At 39.1% G+C, this 18674-nt stretch overlaps 1 protein-coding gene across 6 annotated transcripts in view; it reads left to right on the top strand.

The window, feature by feature from the left end:
* Nucleotides 1–18674, top strand: part of USP42 (ubiquitin specific peptidase 42) — a 40257-nt gene that overhangs the window by 2430 nt on the left and 19153 nt on the right. For 5 of the 6 annotated variants that reach the window (XR_006175144.2, XM_042853191.2, XM_005304706.5 and 2 more), the window contains exons 2-12: nt 2673–2919; nt 5159–5359; nt 5787–5897; nt 6101–6203; nt 6362–6429; nt 6767–6837; nt 7696–7778; nt 10654–10765; nt 11241–11381; nt 17388–17488; nt 18047–18200. Coding sequence is in view for 5 of the 6 variants with exons in the window: in XM_042853191.2 (XP_042709125.2) it covers nt 2682–2919; nt 5159–5359; nt 5787–5897; nt 6101–6203; nt 6362–6429; nt 6767–6837; nt 7696–7778; nt 10654–10765; nt 11241–11381; nt 17388–17488; nt 18047–18200 (1383 nt within the window). In the remaining variant the exon portion in view is untranslated. Of the gene's footprint in view, nt 1–1565; nt 1671–2672; nt 2920–5158; nt 5360–5786; nt 5898–6100; nt 6204–6361; nt 6430–6766; nt 6838–7695; nt 7779–10653; nt 10766–11240; nt 11382–17387; nt 17489–18046; nt 18201–18674 lie in introns of those variants that run through there. The other variant, XM_042853193.2, reaches the window with a different exon arrangement.

The raw sequence follows: 18674 nt of genomic DNA, 5'->3' as shown, positions 1-18674 counted from the left end.
CAGGTTAAACTGATAGTGGTTTCTAATGGAACTGCTGACATGATCTTAACAACAGTGATGCAAAACTCCATGCTGCTTCTAGTGGCACATAATTACATTTGTTGTTACTTTCTTAATCCTATATTGGGGCAGATATTATAAGTCATTGCTTGTATAAGGAAATAAATTTACAATAGCAAGTGGTTTCAGGGATAGAAAAAATTGTAGATATGTGTGCAGGAGATAATGTAAATATTTGTAGTCCTGTGCTGTTCAGTTCATTGACCTAAGAAGTTATCCTGAGATAACTGTTTTAATTTGGACAGTGGAAGTTAGACATTCGGAACAAGTGATGGATTTAATTTATTAATAGTAGTAATAGTACCTAGCACATCTGTAGTACTTTTCACCTGGAAATTTCAAAGCATTTGTCAATCATTAATTCTCAAAAAAGCTTAAAAATAAGAAGTTTTGACTATAGTGTTTTTATTTTGTTTCAAATATTCAGTTTTTATTTGGTGGTATTCTTTTCTTTTTCATTTCCTTTCACTCTTGATTCCCCCCCAGTGTATTGATGAATATTATTGAAGCATCTTTTCTTTTGATTGAGAACATGAAAAACTGACTTTTAAGGGGATGGCACTTGCACATTGTGTATCAGGGCTTGCATCTGCAACTTGGTGGTTGAGAGAATCTTATCTGAGACACAGTGAGACAGGGACCTCAATCTAAGTCATCTTTTAGTATCAGGATGGCTCCACTTCTCAATAAAATGATTCCATAAAGTCTACTTAGAATTCTTTCATTTCAATGTTATGCATTTTCTTCTTAGTAATAGTGGATATAAATGTCTAAGCGTGTGAATCCACTAGCATTCTGAGCCCACCCCCCTCATTAAAATTTGAGCCTATTTGAAATTGTTTCTCTCTATAATTCTGGTATATTACCAAGCATACTTGGTAATCTTCATGTAGAATGAGCCCTATAATTTAATTAGGACTTTTACTCAGAATTTGTGGTTTTGTGTGAGAACCTGGACACTCTCTGTTAACTTAGTTTGCTTTATTTAACCTCCTCACTTTAATGAAACAACACTTCCATCACGTATCTTAAAGCTGTTTAAGACATACCATCTCATTCACATCACGAGAACAAATAAAAATACTTCCACCCTTACTTATGTTAAGCTAATGGGGCTGCTTGTGTGAGTAAAAGCTGCAGGATCAGATCCTTTATATTGAAATAAGATAATGTACAATCTTGCTATAAAACTTGCTGTGATAGAAAGTGGTAACATATTTACTGCACATGCTCAATAGCACATATTTAAAGGGACAACATCGCAAAATCTAGTCAGTTTTTAAAATATTACTTTTCTAGTTAGTACTCCTGCACGCGAGTTTCCCTGACAATTTGTGGTTTGTCACATTTCCTTAATTTTTAAATAGGTATCTTCTGTTCTACAGAAAAATTAGCACAAACTACTGTCAAATGTGCAAAGTAAACAAACTGGAAAAAGAGCTACCTTTTGGTCTAATCTTTCAATAATAATTGTAACTGTGATATGTTAAATAGATTAAATTAAAATTGTATTTGTTACCGAAATTATGTCCAAACAAATATTTCTTTGAAGGTCAGAAAAAATCCTGGAAGAAATACCCCCATCCCATCCCCAGAGGTAATTTCTCTGGGTATGTCCCACTCTCTAAGTCCTTGTGCTGTGTGGTTCTCATAAATGTTAGGTGGGTAAGACATAGCTTCTTCTGGAGCCCATCAGCAGTTCTGCAGCAGACAGACAAATAAAGTCATTTCTTTTCCCAGTGTCCGGGCTTGAGCATATTGTTTTTGTAGTGCTTCCAGATTTTGCCATCTTGAATAAAAGGAACCAAGCTCAAGATATACATACTTGGACACTTCACCACTAAATAAAACTTAGTATAGTTTTTAAGTACCTTTTGTTTGTATGCAAGTTCGTTATGCTAAATATAAAATGGCACAATATACCACTAGATATATAAATCGTAAATCATCATTTGGAAAGGAGAGATCAGAATGGTGGCTGAGTGTTCTGATTGTGCAGGTAACTTAGCTAATCACAGGCTCATTTATATACATAGGAAAGAAAAAATTTAATAACACATTGGCTCTGTCTCTTTGAGTCAATATTGGCTATACCAAAACTTTTACTTTTCTTTATGGATTAAAATTTCATGTTTTAAAATGCTCTTTATGCTAGAGCCTGGCAAAAGACATCTAAAACAATTTTTTTTTTTTAGTCTCTCTCAGCCTTTGTACAGTATTTCCTCTTTAATTGTTTTACAAAATTTTAATGTCATCAAATGCAAAAATGGTTGACCAGTTTACACTTTTGTGGGAAAAATACTGTTGCAGTCAAAGCTGAATGCAAAGTTTACCTAAGCGGTATTTTCACAAGAGTTTGCTATTAAACAATGCTGGTCAAAAGTCAAGTGGTAGTGGTGTAATTCAGCTGGAAAACTTTGTTTAGTGTGTCTTGGTGCATTTTTTGAAACATTCACATGAAAGACTTAGTCCTCTAAATTATTTGTGTCTCGTTGGCAAAGATAATTAGTTTCATTAAAGGGAAAGTGTAAGGGTTACCATTCTTTTCCTTGTGGAGTGCTTTTTCATATAATATTCTCATATTAAACAGAACTTTCAACTCTATGTTACAGAGATGAACAATGACCATAGTTGACAAAGTATCTGAGTCTTCAAACCCTGCAGCTTGTCAGAAGCAGCCTTGTAGCTCCGTGGTACCCTCTACTGGAGACATGGACTCAGCCTCTGCAAGTTGGGGTGCTGTATCATCTTTGGAAGTTCCAAAGCACAAGATCACTTTGGGACCAGTACCTGGTGCTGCAGTTTATTCTAGTTCATCTGTACCTGATAAATCCAAGCCTTCATCTCAGAAAGATCAATGTAAGTATGTCCTGTCCCCGACCCCCCACCCCCCATGCAAATTATGAAAAAATAAAACCAGCTGCCATTTAGAAGGGCCTGCCGTCCTCATCTTGCAGTTCTTACTCATTGGGGTAATTCTACTGATATAAAATGGGACTATTATGATTAAGGACTGCAGCAGCAGATTCTAGTCTTGTGAACCATGTGTGAGAGCTCAAATGGCCAATGTTGTGAACTTAATTTGAACCTGTTTACAAACAATATAACAAACTTTTTGGGGGGCAGAGGCAGTGTTTCTCCATTACTTATAGTATACTTATTTAGTCAAGTGTTTATTTCTGTAAAGAAGGATGCGTTTTATCAGTGTTGCTTTTTGTGGCCTGTATTATTTAGAGTTCTCTGAAATACAACAGTCCTCCTAAAATACTTGGTGTCAATATCCACATCACAGAAGGAGGGTGAAAAATTGTTCTTGTCTGAGGATAGGACAAGAAACAATGGACTTCAATTGCAGCAAGTGAGGTATAGGTTGGACATTAGGAAAAACTTCCTGTCAGGGTAGTTAAGCACCGGAACAAATTGCCTAGAGTGGTTGTGGAATCTCTCATTGGAGGTTTTTAAGAACAAGTTAGACAGACGCCGTCAGGAATGGTCTAGTTTAGGGGTTCTCGGACTTCATTGTACCGTGACCTCCTTCTGACAACAAAAATGACTACATGACCCTGGAGGCGGGGCCGAATCCTGAGCCCACCCGAGACAGGGGACAAAGCCTTAGCTCCACCGCCCTTGGCAGGGGGCCAAAGCTGAAGTCCAAGTGCTTCAGCCCCAGGCAGAGGGCCTGTAATCTGAGCCCTGCCACCCAGTGCTGATGCCCTCAGGCTTGGCTTCGGCCCCGGGCAATGGGGCTCGGGCTTCAGCTTCGGCCGTGGGCTCCAGCAGGTTTTAAGCCAGCCTTGGTGACCCCATTAAAACAGGGTCGTGACCCACTTTGGGGTCCCAACCCACAGTTTGAGAACCCCTGGTCTAGTTATTACATAGTCCTGCCTTGAGTGCAGGGAACTGGACTATATAAATGGTTTTCAAACCTTTTTTCTGGCGACCCAGTTGAAGAAAATTGTTGATGCCTGCAACCCAATGGAGCTGGGGATGAGGGGTTCGGGGTGTGGGGGTGCAGGAAGGGGCTCTGGGCGGGGCTCAGGGCTGGGGCAGGGGATTGGGGTTCAGGCTTACTTCTGGCGGCTCCCGGTCAGCGGCGCAGCCGGGGGTGCAGAGGCAGGATTCCTGCCTGTCCTGGCACCGCGGACCTCACTGCACCCCGGAAGTGGCCAGCAGCAGGTCCAGCTCCTAGGCGGAGGCATGCAAGCTGCTCTCGCCCGCAGGCGCTGCCCCCTCAGCTCCCATTGGCCGGGAACCAGTCAGTTGGAGTCCGGAGCCAGTGCACAGGATGGGGGCAGCGCGCGGAGCCCCATGGCCCCCTGTCTAGAAGCCGGACCAGCTGCTGGCCGCTTCCGGGGCGCAGCGCGGTGTTGGAACAGGTAGGCACTAGCCTGCCTTGGCTGGGCAGCACCGCCGACAGGACTTTTAACATCCCGGTCGGCGGTGCTAACCGGAGCCACTAGAATCCCTGGGTGCTGAGCAAGACGACCCAGTGCCTTACATGCTGTGACCCAGTACTGAGTCGCGACCCAAACTTTGAAAAACACTGGACTAGATGACCTTTCAAGGTCCCTTCCAGTCCCACACTTCTAGGACTCTATGATTCTATCATTAAGGGCTACTTATTGTGCTTGTTACTTGCTTACTTTGGTATCCAGTCATATTTATAATTAATAAACCATAAAAAGTGTAAGTTTTCCTTTGTAATTTACAATAAGGAAAAAAAGATTAATTTGAATTGAGAGTCAGATTGAGGAAACTAGATAGAAAAGGACTTGCTTAGTTAGGTTACTGAAATCTGGGCAATAATTAGTCTCTGTTGTATTGTCCCACATTAGTGCATTCTACTGTCTTAATTTTTTCCAATTGGCATACAAAACGATATCTTTTTACTGAGCTTGAGTTGACTTGAGACCTTGCTTTGTGGCACTGAGGCAGTCTTTAATACGTTACTCATCAAGTAACTACTAGAATGTAGATTATTATAATTAGTTCTGTTAAAGTTCTTCTAGATGCTCATGCATAAGGTAATATTACTTTAACACGATTTTAACATTAAACGATTTAATATCTTTAAAATGTGTTGGTATTTTTTTGGCAGCTCTTAGTGATGGCATTGCTCCGCCACAGAAGGTTCTTTTTCCAGCAGAGAAGATTTGTTTGAAATGGCAGCAAACGCACAGAGTTGGAGCTGGACTCCAAAATCTTGGCAATACATGTTTCCTCAACTCTGCTCTGCAGTGTTTGACTTATACACCCCCTCTTGCCAACTACATGCTTTCTCATGAACACTCCAAAACATGTGAGTACTTTTAAAAAGTATATAGCACCCAAAAACATTACACACTTGATGTACGTATAAGATGACAGGTCCCTGCTATGAAGAGCTTATACTCTAAATAGGCTATATGCAGACAAAAGTGGGAGAGGGCAAGGGATGCATTTTTGCATTGATTTTTTTTGGTTTTGCATTTCAGTTTTTTTCTTTATCCTAAATTATTTCATTTTGTGTTTAACTCTTTCCTAACTTTACCTATTTCTGTGAATTGAACCCTTTTTAGTTTCCATTTTGTAACCTATCATTATAGGTTTTCCACCTGTTCTTAATTGTCAGCTGTTTTGAAATAATATTTTTTGTGGAGATTGTTCCTATAACCTCAAGATTTTTTGAGGTCTTCCATAGATAAATATTTCATTAATTTGAGATGCAATGTTGCTTCACTCCTCAGGCCATGAACAAGGATTCTGCATGATGTGTACAATGCAAGCTCACATTACGCAGGCGCTCTCTAACTCTGGCAATGTTATCAAACCTATGGCTGTCATCAATGATCTTAGACGTAAGTAATTTCAAATAATTTATTTGTAAAATGCCATTTTTGTGTTTAGATATTTTATTGCCTTGTTTATTTGTCTGATTTTAATTGTAGTTTATAGAACTTAGGGTTTTTTAATAACTTTATGAAGGAAAGTTTAAAAAAATCTTTATTTTCATCCATTTTCACATGTGACATGCAATGTAACATTTATATTTATTTGTTAGGGATAGCAAAACATTTCCGGTTTGGAAATCAGGAAGATGCACATGAATTTCTACGCTACACTGTTGATGCTATGCAGAAAGCATGTTTGAATGGAAGCAACAAGTAAGTGCCAACAAAATAATATTTGAATATGCTGTCGTTCCTATTCCTGTTTCCCTGTAAATAGAACAGTACATGTTCTGGGTTTTCAAAAGAGGAAACATTCACAGAAAAAAATAAACTGACTTTAATCTTCTAATCACTGCATAATTTATTTTCAGATTGGACAGACATACCCAAGCTACCACACTCATCTATCAAATATTTGGAGGGTACTTAAGATCAAGAGGTACTTTTCTAAAAAAAAAAAAAATTTTTTTTAGGAATGGTTTTGGCCTTATGACTGTATTATATGACTGAAACCAGGGTTAGTCAGTTATTTTTTTGTCTTGTTAATTTCTTGGTCAAGGTCCAGACTCCAGAGAAGAAAATAAAAAAACAATTATGATAATAAATAAACACACAGATTTCAGGGTCTGTTCAAAAGCATCTAGTGGTCCGGATTTGGCCCGCAGTCTGCCTGTTGACTACCCTGACTTAAATGCTAATTAAGGTAATGTGTGCTAATAACTTAGGCAATAGACTAACTATGCTTATTGTGTTAAGTATTTATATTTTGATTTCAGTAAAGTGTATGAACTGCAAAGGAGTCTCAGATACCTTCGATCCATACCTTGATATTACATTGGAGATAAAGGTAAATTATTTTGTTACTCTAGCTGAATACGTTTTAAGAAGAAAACCCCTTAATTAACTGCATAGCTTTTGAAAATTTAAAATGCAGAATTTAAGTTGATTCTACCCACATAGTTCTGTGATGGATGTGACTTATACTGTACTTTCTCTTATCAATATAAATGGGCTGTGTATGGCTTACTTAATCTGGACAAGTATTAAAATAGAACATCATTCTGAAGTCTTGAATCCACAGGCATGGCAATGCTATCTTATACTTCCCAGTTCAACAAAGATTTAATTGCAGAATGTTATAACTGAGGGTCCATATTGTTAAAACATTACTTTTACAATATATGTACCACAGACCAATTACTAGTGTACTATGAAATATTATAAATAATTAAACCTCATCTATATTTGTCAAAGTGAACAGAGTACATTTTGTGATGTAATATATTCGGCAATCCGTGTCTCTCTCTCCCCCCGCCCCCGTTCACAAATTCAGTAGTCTGTAGCGGCTCTCCCTTAAAATCATGTTAGTTCATACTACTGTAAGTTAAAGTGAGCATGTGGTGTGTTCTTATGATGTTTCTGATAACTCATGGAGGATAAGTCCATCAATGGCTATTAGCCAAGATGATCATGGATGTAACCTCATGCTCTGGTGTCCCTAGCCTGTGACTGCCAGCAGCTCGAGGTAGACAATAGGGAATGGATCATTCGATAGTTGCCTGTTCTGTTCATTCTCTCTGAAGCACCTGGTATTGGCCACTGTCGGAAAAACAGGATACTGGGCTAGATGGACCATTGGTCTGACCTAGTATGGCATTTAATATGTTATGTTCTAATGCATTGCACTGTTATCTTACTGTTTTAGACAGCTCAGAGTGTAAACAAAGCTCTGGAACAGTTTGTGAAGCCCGAACAACTGGATGGTGAAAATGCCTATAAATGTAGCAAGTAAGATGAATATTAATGACATCTTAATAATAGATGCTTGGTTCTATCGATGTATTATTGCATGTCATTTTTAAAAAGTTATTGATGTTTTGCTTAATTCAGAAACTCAGTGTAAGGTAAAATCTCATTTGTTGTACCCAAGCAAGTATAATACAAAACATCTAAAACTTGGAAAACCTTTTTTGAGAAGGCCAGTTCCCTAATTGTTCTTCTGGGAGGGTTTGGTGTGGGGAGATATTTCCTAAGAGATGCACTCATTTTGGCTCACCGAAGTGTTCATATACTATTATTGTCTATACACAGTACTTTGCTCATGTTTCTGAATCACACCATTTTAAAAGTGAAAAAAGTTGACTATAAATTACTGCTATGTTAAATAAACCATCCTAAACCTAATCTGCTATCACTGAACACACAGCATGTCCTAGATAACATAGAAAGATAAATAAATTGATCAAACTTCCTTTTTGGATCTTAAAAATAGATTGCATATTTAAAACATTTGGATAAGAACACAGAGGTACAAAGACGATATACAGTAAAAGTTGTTTTATCCAGCATGTTGTGGGAAATGAGGGGTGCTGGTAACTGAAAAATGCCAGTTAACTAAGAGGGAGGGAGTTTGGGTGCAGGAGGGGGTGCGGGGCTGGGGATTGGGGCAGGGGAGGGAGTGTGGAGTGCAGGCTCTGGGAGGGAGTTTGGTTGCGGGAGGGGGCTCGGGGCAGCGGATTGGGGTGTGGGAGAGGGGTGCTGGACCCAGGGGGCACTCACCTCAGGCGGCTCCCTGCAAGCGGCGACCTGTCTCGGCTGCTCCTAGTCAATGGGTGCTGCGCAACTGGCACTGGTGTGTGTGGGGGGGGGGCAGCACGCAGAGCCACCTCCGCCTAGGAGCAGCCAGACCCCGGGCAGGTCACCGCTTCCGAAGCCGCCTCCTGCACTCAAACTCCCTCCCAGAGCCCACGCTCCACACCTCCTTCCGTGCCCCAACCCCCTACCAGCCCTGCGCCAACCGGATTATAAACCAGTATTTCAATGAAGATCAGAAATGCCGGTTTATAGAGTTTCCGGTTGGTGAAGTGCCAGATAAAACAGCTTTTACTGTGGTAGCAAAACAGGTCATAATTTTAACTCAGTGCAGCTAAGCAAAGAGATTTACTAAACTTCGTCTTCTAATGTTCTTGCCTCATCTCTAAATTATTAATGTAACGAAGCCCATGTTCTGCCACTAGAGGTAGAATATTAATGGCTAATTAGTAAGGTTAAGATTTTGTCATAGGTGTTTTTAGTAAAAGTCACAGACAATAAACTAAAATTCATAGAAGTCACCCGGGCAACTGGCTTCGCTGCTCTGGCGGGGGCTGAGGTCACAGCGGTCCGTTAAAGTTACAGAATCCTTGACCTCTGTGGCAAAATTGTATCCTTACCCAACATTTTCCTCCAAATGCACTTAGTATCTCTTTTGTTATGCTAAAATGAGGTATCCAGTAGATGAAATAAAAAGGTTCAAATCCAGGTTTTCCCTTGTTCGCTAGGATCTGCAGACTACAAACACAAAATGAATTCTGATGGTGTAAAGATCATAGATGGGAAGCATATCTAACAACCATGGGCTTAAGGAGTATCCCATTTCTGTGTTGTGTGGTCTTCCATATGTATAATCTGCAGGGGTCTATAGTCTGGTCAAACTTGAGGCCCCAAGCTTCCCTCTTCTCAATGGGGTTTAAAAACATATTTTTTTTTTTTTTTAAAAAGCACCCTGCTGACCTACAGGGCTTTTTCCATTTCTGGGAACTCTTTCTTCTACTTAACTCCTCTGAGTTTCCTCAGAGATCTTCTCAGTTTGTGTTGGCTAGGTTTATACTAATTTTAAAGCCCACAAACTACAGTTTGTTTGAATATCCAACCTAAGTTGTGTATATAATTCTGTGAAAATTTCTTGACATTCTGGTCAGTAAATGCTCTTCATGGGTAGGAATTCCCCTCTCCAGTCCAGTATTTTGGGGCATAAATCTAGAAAGATAGCCTTTTCTCTATTTCCCCACCCCTTGTTTGCTGCCAAGTCATATTATTACTATTCTCCCTTCCTTTGTGGTAGAAGCTGGATCCCACTGGTTAATCCTGCAGATCCTGTCATTGATGAGTAATGATCCATCACATTTACATTCAGGCTGTTTAGGAGTCATTTTTCAAAGGCAATCAGATGCTTCACTCTCTTTCCTCTCCAGGTAGTCTCAGTACAGGAAGGTAGTGGTCACAGTCTTGATTGTCAACAGATCTTATAGTGTAGGACAATTGTTTGCCTGTTTTTATTGAAGATAGATTAAATCCATTTTGGAAGTTCATATGTGCTCTTCCCAGCCCCAGATTGAAGTTGATGTTCCCTTCTTTCAGTTACGCTTTTGGTATTCTGCACTCTGGCAGAAAGCTGAAAGGAGGTAGCCTGAAGTCTGATTTAACTTTTTGTAATATTAGAAGTGCTGCACCTTCATACATTTTCCTAAGCTATTTCCAAAGACCGTGAATGCTGTAGTGAGAAGGCTGCTGCTTGCTGCATTGTGAGAGTTGCTGGCAAGCTTTATTTTTTGTTGGCATCACAGAGATTTACAGATGTCTTCAAATATTAGTTTGGATGTCAAAAGATAAGTTTCTAGAGCCTGTATTCTATTTGTCCTAGAGAACTGCTCTCATGTATTCTGCTGTCTCTTGTACTAGCTATGCCTGAAATGTCATGTATGAACTTCTGAAAAGCAAAAACATTGCGTGTAAAGAAATAATTACTCAGATAATGTAGACAAGTGTCTGAGCCATGGAAAACATGATATAAATGCTTAAAAATCCACATAAGGTTAACCAATTGTCTGTGTTTGCTTTTAAGGTGTAAGAAGATGGTTCCTGCTTCAAAGAGGTTTACAATACATCGGTCTTCTAATGTTCTTACATTGTCTCTGAAACGCTTTGCAAATTTTAGTGGTGGAAAAATTACCAAGGTACATAAAATGGTGTTACAACTGCATCTTTTTTTAACATTTACATTTTCTAATACCAAGTGACCATACAAAGCCAATTAATGCATACACACAGCAACTCTAGATTGTAGATGCCAGCTGTTAGATAGAAAAATAAACTCAATAACTTAATCTTCTCCTTCTCTCGTCTGGTAATAGCAGAGATCCATTTTAACAATAAACATGAAACCAACAATAAACATCCTCCTGTGCCCTTCAAGAGCTGCCTTTTTAGCAGACTGTTCTGCTATTCAGTGTTGGACATTTTTCAACCTGTCATTTTCCAAATGAAAATGAATCCTCACTTTTGTTTTATATGTATGCTTTTGATCCATTTTGTGTGTGTATATTTTAGAAATGTTTTCTACCTCAGCATCTGAAGTCTTTTTCAAACTTTTTATAATAGTTCATAAAATATTTCAGCAAAATTTGAGCCTTCTCTTCTATCTCTATTTAGGAAGTGAAATATCCTGAGTATCTGGATATTCGACCATATATGTCTCAACCAAATGGAGAACCAATCATTTATGTTCTATATGCAGTCCTGGTGCATACTGGTTTCAGCTGTCATGCAGGACACTACTACTGCTATATAAAGGTAAAGATAAACATATTTTTCTTTTAATAAACAGATTTCAAAAAACCCCACAACCTTTCTAAAATAAGCATTGGGGACATTAATTTTTCATTCCTCTCTTCACCAGTACAGCCTATACTCTGAGGAAGGGAGCTGTTCTTGAAGGCAGGCTGTTTGGATGATCTGTCTTGGTAGGTTCCCATCCATATAAGGATGCAGAATCTTGCATATGTTTTTTGTCACCCTCCTAAAGAAAGTCCTTTATTCCTTTTTGGATGGGAATTCTCCTAGGGGAGTCTTCGCACGACCCAGATATTTCCATTAACCAAAAACAGTGAGTCTTCCCCACTCTGTGTTCTTTTTAAAGCTATCTCGATCATCCTAGTGCTACTGGAATGTCTTACTGAACCCTTCTTGGTTTTCTGTGTAGTCTTTAACGCTACCAGGACGCTTCTCCCTATCAGTTGAATCATCCCAGGAAGTCCTGTCTGTCTAGAAACATCCTTTGTTGCAGATGGCCTGTCCTGTTAGAAACCTTTCACCTCAATCCTAGTTGGAGATGAAATTCCTCATTCATTTAATTAACAAGGCATGTTCTGTATTGTGCAGGTGTGGATTATCAATTATACTAGCAAGTTTACAACGAGGTTCCCACTCCTGGGATTTTCCTGTTGGAGGTTTTTCAGAGGCCCACAAATGCTTGTCTGCAAAATTCTGTGGACACTCTTGATGGATTTTCCTGTTGTTTAAAGAGGATTTTCTAAGTTAGCAAGATCCTCTGCCTGTGTCTGTGTCTATCCCAATTTAGATAGTAAACTCATTGGGACAGGGATGGTGGCTTCCTTTGTGTCTTACAGAGCATAGTCTGTGTGCTTAACAAATAGTAAATAATTACTGGTGGTCCTCTCACCATGGGACTTCAGAAGCATCCAGCAGGGACCATCTTAATGCCCTTCATTAAAATCAGACAAAGCTAAGTAGAAATTATAACAGGACGAATGAGAGAGAAAGCAGGGCTAGGTTACAGAATAATCAGAATTCTCTGCATCTAATCCTGTTTCCTCTTCTGAATTAGCAGAAAGAAAATAATATATGAAATTCTACCTGGATGGATTTTGGGGATCCTGGGAACGTTGTGATATGATTGGGTATCTCCTTCATTCTCTCCCTTTCCTCTTTCCTGGTGTCACATCTACCCTTGTATAATTATGCCTCTGTGGGTCCCCCCCAGTCCTGGGGGCCTCTAAGATGGAGAGAGGTTTTCTTCTTTCTGTCAGAATTTTTAGGCAGGATTAGTTTAAGCCAGGGGTAGTCAATAGGCAGACCACAAGCCAAATGCGGACCGCCAGACACTTTTGAATAGACCCTGAAATCTTTTTATTTACTTATTATTTTTATTATTATTTATTATTATTGGTTTTTTTTAATTTTCTCTGGAGTCTGGACCTTGACCAAGAAATATGGACCTTAACAAAAAAATAATTGACTATCCCTGGTTTAAGCTCTGGTTCTGCAGAGGGGGTGAAGTGTTCTGACATTTCTGAGTTGGAGTGCCCTTGTTTGGAGTATTACCCAAACACAAGCTGCCAATTGAATTCTGAGTGCATGACGATGACTCTTAAAACTGAACACCGCTCCATCTACCTCTGTCAAACCACTGGGTGGGGATAGACCATGGGTAAGAAATGACTTTTTTTTCCTTTTCTATACATGACTTGATCATTACTATTATGATACAGAACAATTGGGAGAACCTTGATTGGCAATAAGGGCTCTGCCTTTTCAGGAACAGTTGTATCCCAGTACATCTTTGCATACAGCCATGTTTGATGCTTTAAAGGTGGACTCTTCTTTAGTAGCTCTTGTTTATAATAGCCTTCCATCTGAGCAGTTTTCCTTGCAAAACTAACTGGATAGCACCACAGAGGCTGGGGCTCTTCAGCTCTGAGTGGATGGAGTTATGGACTTAGAGGATACCAGGCTAATGCCCTGACTCAGGTAGGTATCAAAGCTGAAGCCAACAGCTTAGCTCATTAATTGGCTTTATTGCTGAGGTTAGCCAATCTGGGCAGCGTATGGACGCATGGTCCTTGAGGTCTCCGTATGAATCTTATGGCTTCCCCAGGGAGGTAAACCTGAAGTCTCAGCATGCACATAGTGTAATGGCCTTATAGATTAAGTATGGAGCAGAAGAGTGGGCTTCACCCAGATAAGTCAGGCAACAGATATGCTTGATTTGGGGAAATATAGAGGGGCATGTAAGAAACTTTATAAAAACTGAACGGGGTACATCCTAAGATTTGCTAAGGCAGATGACACAGCATGCATCCCTTGTGCTGTAAGGCAGCAGAGAAAGCACTGAGGTCGTTGGGGGCTATGCTTCGTTATATAGTCTTGTGTGCTGAATGGGTGCCATTACAAGGAAGCAGTCCTGTAGCCCCATAAGACTCTGCTTTAAAGAGGATTCTGCATGTTTAAGGCATCAGGACACCATCCCTCAAATGGGAATCATAGAGGCCCTCAAAGAATAAATTGTTTAACAAGTTCCATCAGGCTGCTGGTGCACTAACTTTCTCAGTGTACTTTCATTTCTACTGTCTTTGCTTTGTGGTTTGTGAAATTTATTTATTTATTTATTTTATTTTTTTTGGTGACTGAAAAAAATTTGTTAGGGTGTCTGTCCTTAATATCACTACCGGTATATAAGGGCACTTATAGCTATGTAATGGGATAATTGATATTGTCTCTAAAGCTTATTTTCACTAACCTGCACTTTCCTGTTGATAAATTATTTGACTCCATTCTCAGTAAGACTATTAAGGAGGCTTCTGAATTGTGGAAGATGGTTTTCCTCTGTAAATTCAACTCCTCTAGGTGCCATTGAGTTTCCTCCCTAAAATGGCCTTTTTGTCCCTTTCTTTGGATAGAGTTTCCCGCTATTGCTTCAAGTATCAGCCCGAGAATCCAACATTTCTGCCAAACCAAATACCTTTAAGAATCTAAGGTCAAGACCCCACCTCATTCTCTCCCACTAGAGGCAGGCTGTCCTGTTTGCAAGGAAGGGGGGAGGCAGGACCTCAGTCTGAAAATTTCAAGTTAACATAAAGCAGCCTTGCAGATAGTATCTTCAGTTTTACTTCCTGACCAGCATTACTAATTTAATGTCCATCCCTTTTGGACCTCTTCGGCTTCATAGGTTGTCATAAGTCTTGCTAGCCCTGTTAGTGAAATTTTAGCAGGTTAGTGTATTTTGTTACTTTGCAGTTGGTTGCATAGTTTGAGAAACCTGCAGTAATCAGCCAGTCACCCACCTTTATGGCAAAGACACTGAAATTATTCATAGACTGTGGGTTTCTCATCACTGAGCATTTTTCTCTGGCACCCTAGCAAACTATAGAGCACCTGAAAGTGTTTGAAACCACCCAATGGAAAGTTACTAGGATATAGACAACCTTCAGCAACACAAGTTCTTTGACCATGTGATCATGATCTCATTAGCTGCCAACAGGGAAGGTGGGTTGGATGCTTTAGCCACAAACATGGCAAGAAATGATTTCTGTTGTATTAAGTTAGAGTTCAAGGCTGTGTTTGGTCCTATAGCATATGCCATCATATGAGTGTAAATGAGAACTGCTTGAATACACACTACCAACATCTGTCAGAGGAATCAGGACATTAGCTCTGAACCAGGAAATTGATGAGTTCTACAGATTGTTGTACTTTAAAAAAAGAATTCTTCTGTAAGCTATGAATCTGCCAATTTTATTTAATTTCCCCTTGTTTCTTGTATGAGAGAGTTGTATGGATGAAAGTTGAATTAAGTTTTTTTCCTCTTGCTTTACGCAGTGCTTGAATAACTCTTGACTTGATGTCTTTTGCTTTCAGTATCCACCTCAATGCCATGCTATAGCACAGGCGTTCTCAAACAGGGTCACACGGTTATTATGTGTGTGGGGGGGAGGTCACAAGCTGTCAGCTTCCACCCCAAACTCCGCTTCACCTCCAGCATTCATAATAGTGCTAAATATAAAAAAAGTGTTTTTAATTTATAAGGGGGGGGTCGCACACAAAGGCTTGCTGTGTGAAAGGGGTCACCAATACAAATGTTTGAGAACCACTGCATAGCACAAGTTATTTTCTGATAAGCTTTCTTTTATTCTCTGGGATGCCCAGTGTCCTTATGCCTGCTCATCCCAGACCCCTGAAAAAACTAAAACAACTCAGAGCTTACGTATCTTTCTTGTACTGGTCTGGTCTCAGTTCAGAGAATGAAAATTAAAATGGCTGGAGGTCTGGGCTTTAGTATAGGGAATCCTGGACTAGCATTATTAAAAAAGGCAAGATGATACTTGGAGCAATCTAATTTTAAAGCATGTGTCCCTTAACATGTTAAAACTTTTTCATTGTTTTAGCAAACTTGTAAGTGTTCATGTCATCACTGTGACTTCCTCTCCTGATGAGGTCCTAATCTGCTGCTGCCCTAAGCAGTTATGTTCAAAAGGAGCTATAAAGTTTAAGAAATGGTCAGACTCTATCTTTGCATTTGTCTGATATTTTTTGCACATAACTATTGAAAAGTAGAACTAATGAAAGGTTTTACATAGTTAACATTTAAGTAACAGATATTGAAAACATAATAAATTTAAGAGTCATCCATGTTATAAGATCCAGTATCTCAGATTGTGGCACAGAGAAATGCTTTGGTTGATGAGTAGACTTTTTGGACTAGAAAACTCTTCCACACACTAGTCCTGGACCAGTTATCCTGGTCCAACAGTGTCTTTTACTCTGTTTCCTTTTGAACCTTTGGCTCAGGATCCTGGCTCTAAATGATAGTTTGTTGTCCTTCCTTTCCGTTGGTTCCATTACTTTATCATACCGCAGCTGTGTCTGTAGTTTTGCATAAGATTAACAAAAGCAGTTTAAAGTAGAATAGAACTCTATAATACTGTAATATGCTGACGTAAATTAGCCCCTTCTGTCTGCTTCATATATGGTTATGTTTCTGGTTAGACTCTCTGAGAATCTTCCTCTTACAGTAATTTTTAAAATAAACGTTCTTGCAGAGTTTGAGTATTTGCTAAGCAAAAAATTTACCTAGTTTCACAGAATATTTATTCTTTTAGTTTTGTTTTATCACATGTTCCTTTTCCCTTGAAGACATGATTGACTTTTATAGTTCTGCTTTCCTTCTTGATGAGGAACAAATGAATCTAAAACATACATAATTTCTCCCTCCATACAGCACAGAGCTTGCTTCAGCTCTCCATGGCTGGCTGTAAAAGGACTCTTCCGTAGTCACATACTCAACAAAGATCCCACTTGTATAGTGCAATCTTAATTCTGCCCCTTGTCAGAACTAATAAGGTTGCAGTGTTCTTTTGGCTAACTACCCATAAAATGGTGTGATAGTTCATATGGATATATATAGCGGACATATAGGCAGTCTCTTCCTAACCCGTGTCAGTGGGGTTGACTTATACTATGAAGCAGAAGGGTTTATATCCCTTATAAAAATGTTTATTCTGTCTATTGTATCTGTAGGTATTCACATCGATAGAAACCTTGATTTCTTTTTCAAATTCTCCTAAACTCTTGGCCTCCATATGTTGTGAACATGAATTCCACAGATTATATTGTGCTTTTATTTGTTATGAATTTGTTGCCAGTTTTATTTAATGCCCCTTTATTCTTGTAGTATATGTGATTTGTTGTGTGGATCCTTGGTGGGACAGTGTTTTAGCATAACAGGTGCTCTAAACAATAAAACTGCTCCTGAGAACAGTTCCCTTGCTAAAGTTAAAATCTGCACTGGTGAAGGGGAACATTCACTAACAAATATTAGTGGTAACAAATCTCTGTAGATAAGGGATTTAATTAAAAAAAAAAATCAGTAGTGTACATTACTATAATGAAAACGGCTATGTTTTGGAGTGTTCTTTATTCTTCTGCAGCTTTAGTTTTCTGTGTTGTTTTTTCTAGCAGATGTTGTAACTGATTTAAAATGTGTCATTGACTTATTTGCAGGCCAGTAATGGGCAGTGGTACCAGATGAATGATTCTATTGTGTCCAACAGTGACATCAGATCTGTGCTTAATCAGCAAGCTTATGTGCTCTTTTATATCAGGTAATATCAAGTACCATAATGTGTTCAAGATTCAGTTACTTTCTTGTTCCTCATCATTTTTTTTTCTTTTCCCTCTCCTGGGAAAAATTCCAATTTGGTTAATTCATCTCTGTCTACCCTAAAACTCCACCTATAGTTTAAGCTATAGAAGTTGTCCTTACCTGCCTGACTTAATTTTTTTATTTTTTTTGCTGGTGTAAGTTAAATGTCTGTCATCCTACACCCACCACTGAAAGAGTTATCTACAGAGTGAAGTGATGCCTTTATAGGTGGAGCATTTTGAATCTTCTGGATCAAATGCTGTGTAATTGGTTGACTTCGGGGGTGGGAGATTGAAGTGATGGATGTTGTGAAGTTGAGTTGCTGCTTGGGGTTGGGAAATTATAATCGGAGGTCTGTTATCTAACTTACGATTTGTAGCCTTGGTTAAAGTTTGTTTATTTAAAAAAACCAGTTTCTGTGAAGTATTAAACTGTGGGATATCTCTAAAGTCTGGGCTAAGCAAAAGAACAAATCTGAATGAATGAATGAATGAATAATTATCTGTCGTTTCTTTAGGTCCCATGATATGAAAAATGGAGGAGAACACCCCCATTCCATTCATACACCAGGACAGTCTTCTCCCCGTCCAGTTATCAGTCAGCGGGTGGTTAATAGCAGGCAGGGGGCATCAGGATTTATAGGACCACAGCTTCCTCCTCACATGATTAAGGTAATCTTCATATGTAGATAATGTCATCAGCTTGATGGCCGGAGTTTTGTAAACAGCCTTTGTTTATTTGTTATAAATGTTCAGGATCTCAGATTTCCTTTCCCCACAATACAGCTCTGTGTGCAGTGCTCCTTCTGCAGCCTAAGCAGCTAGAAACACTTTAATAGAGACAAACACTGAACTGTGCAAATATTACTTCCCCATTGCTTTGAACTTCAAACTAGGTGCCAAAAGTACTCAAAAAGCACACTGTCAAAATATTTACTTTAAATAATACTTGAATTTATTAAAACTGAAATAATTTTAAAAATCCAACTTACTTGCTTTATTTATGCTGTTTCATCTTTTGCACTTCAGTTGAGATGGTGAAACCAGACTGGCTTGTTCTCAGTTATTAGTACAAATGTTCTAAGGTTTGCAAAGAATAGGGATTTTTGTTTTAGATTTTTGTTTTTGTTTTGTAACTTACAATCA

Source organism: Chrysemys picta, chromosome 10 (genome assembly GCF_011386835.1).
Source record: "Chrysemys picta bellii isolate R12L10 chromosome 10, ASM1138683v2, whole genome shotgun sequence".
Taxonomy (NCBI): Eukaryota; Metazoa; Chordata; order Testudines; family Emydidae; genus Chrysemys; species Chrysemys picta.
The sequence above is the reverse complement of the archived record's forward strand: the minus strand, read 5'-3'. Positions and strand labels throughout refer to the sequence as shown.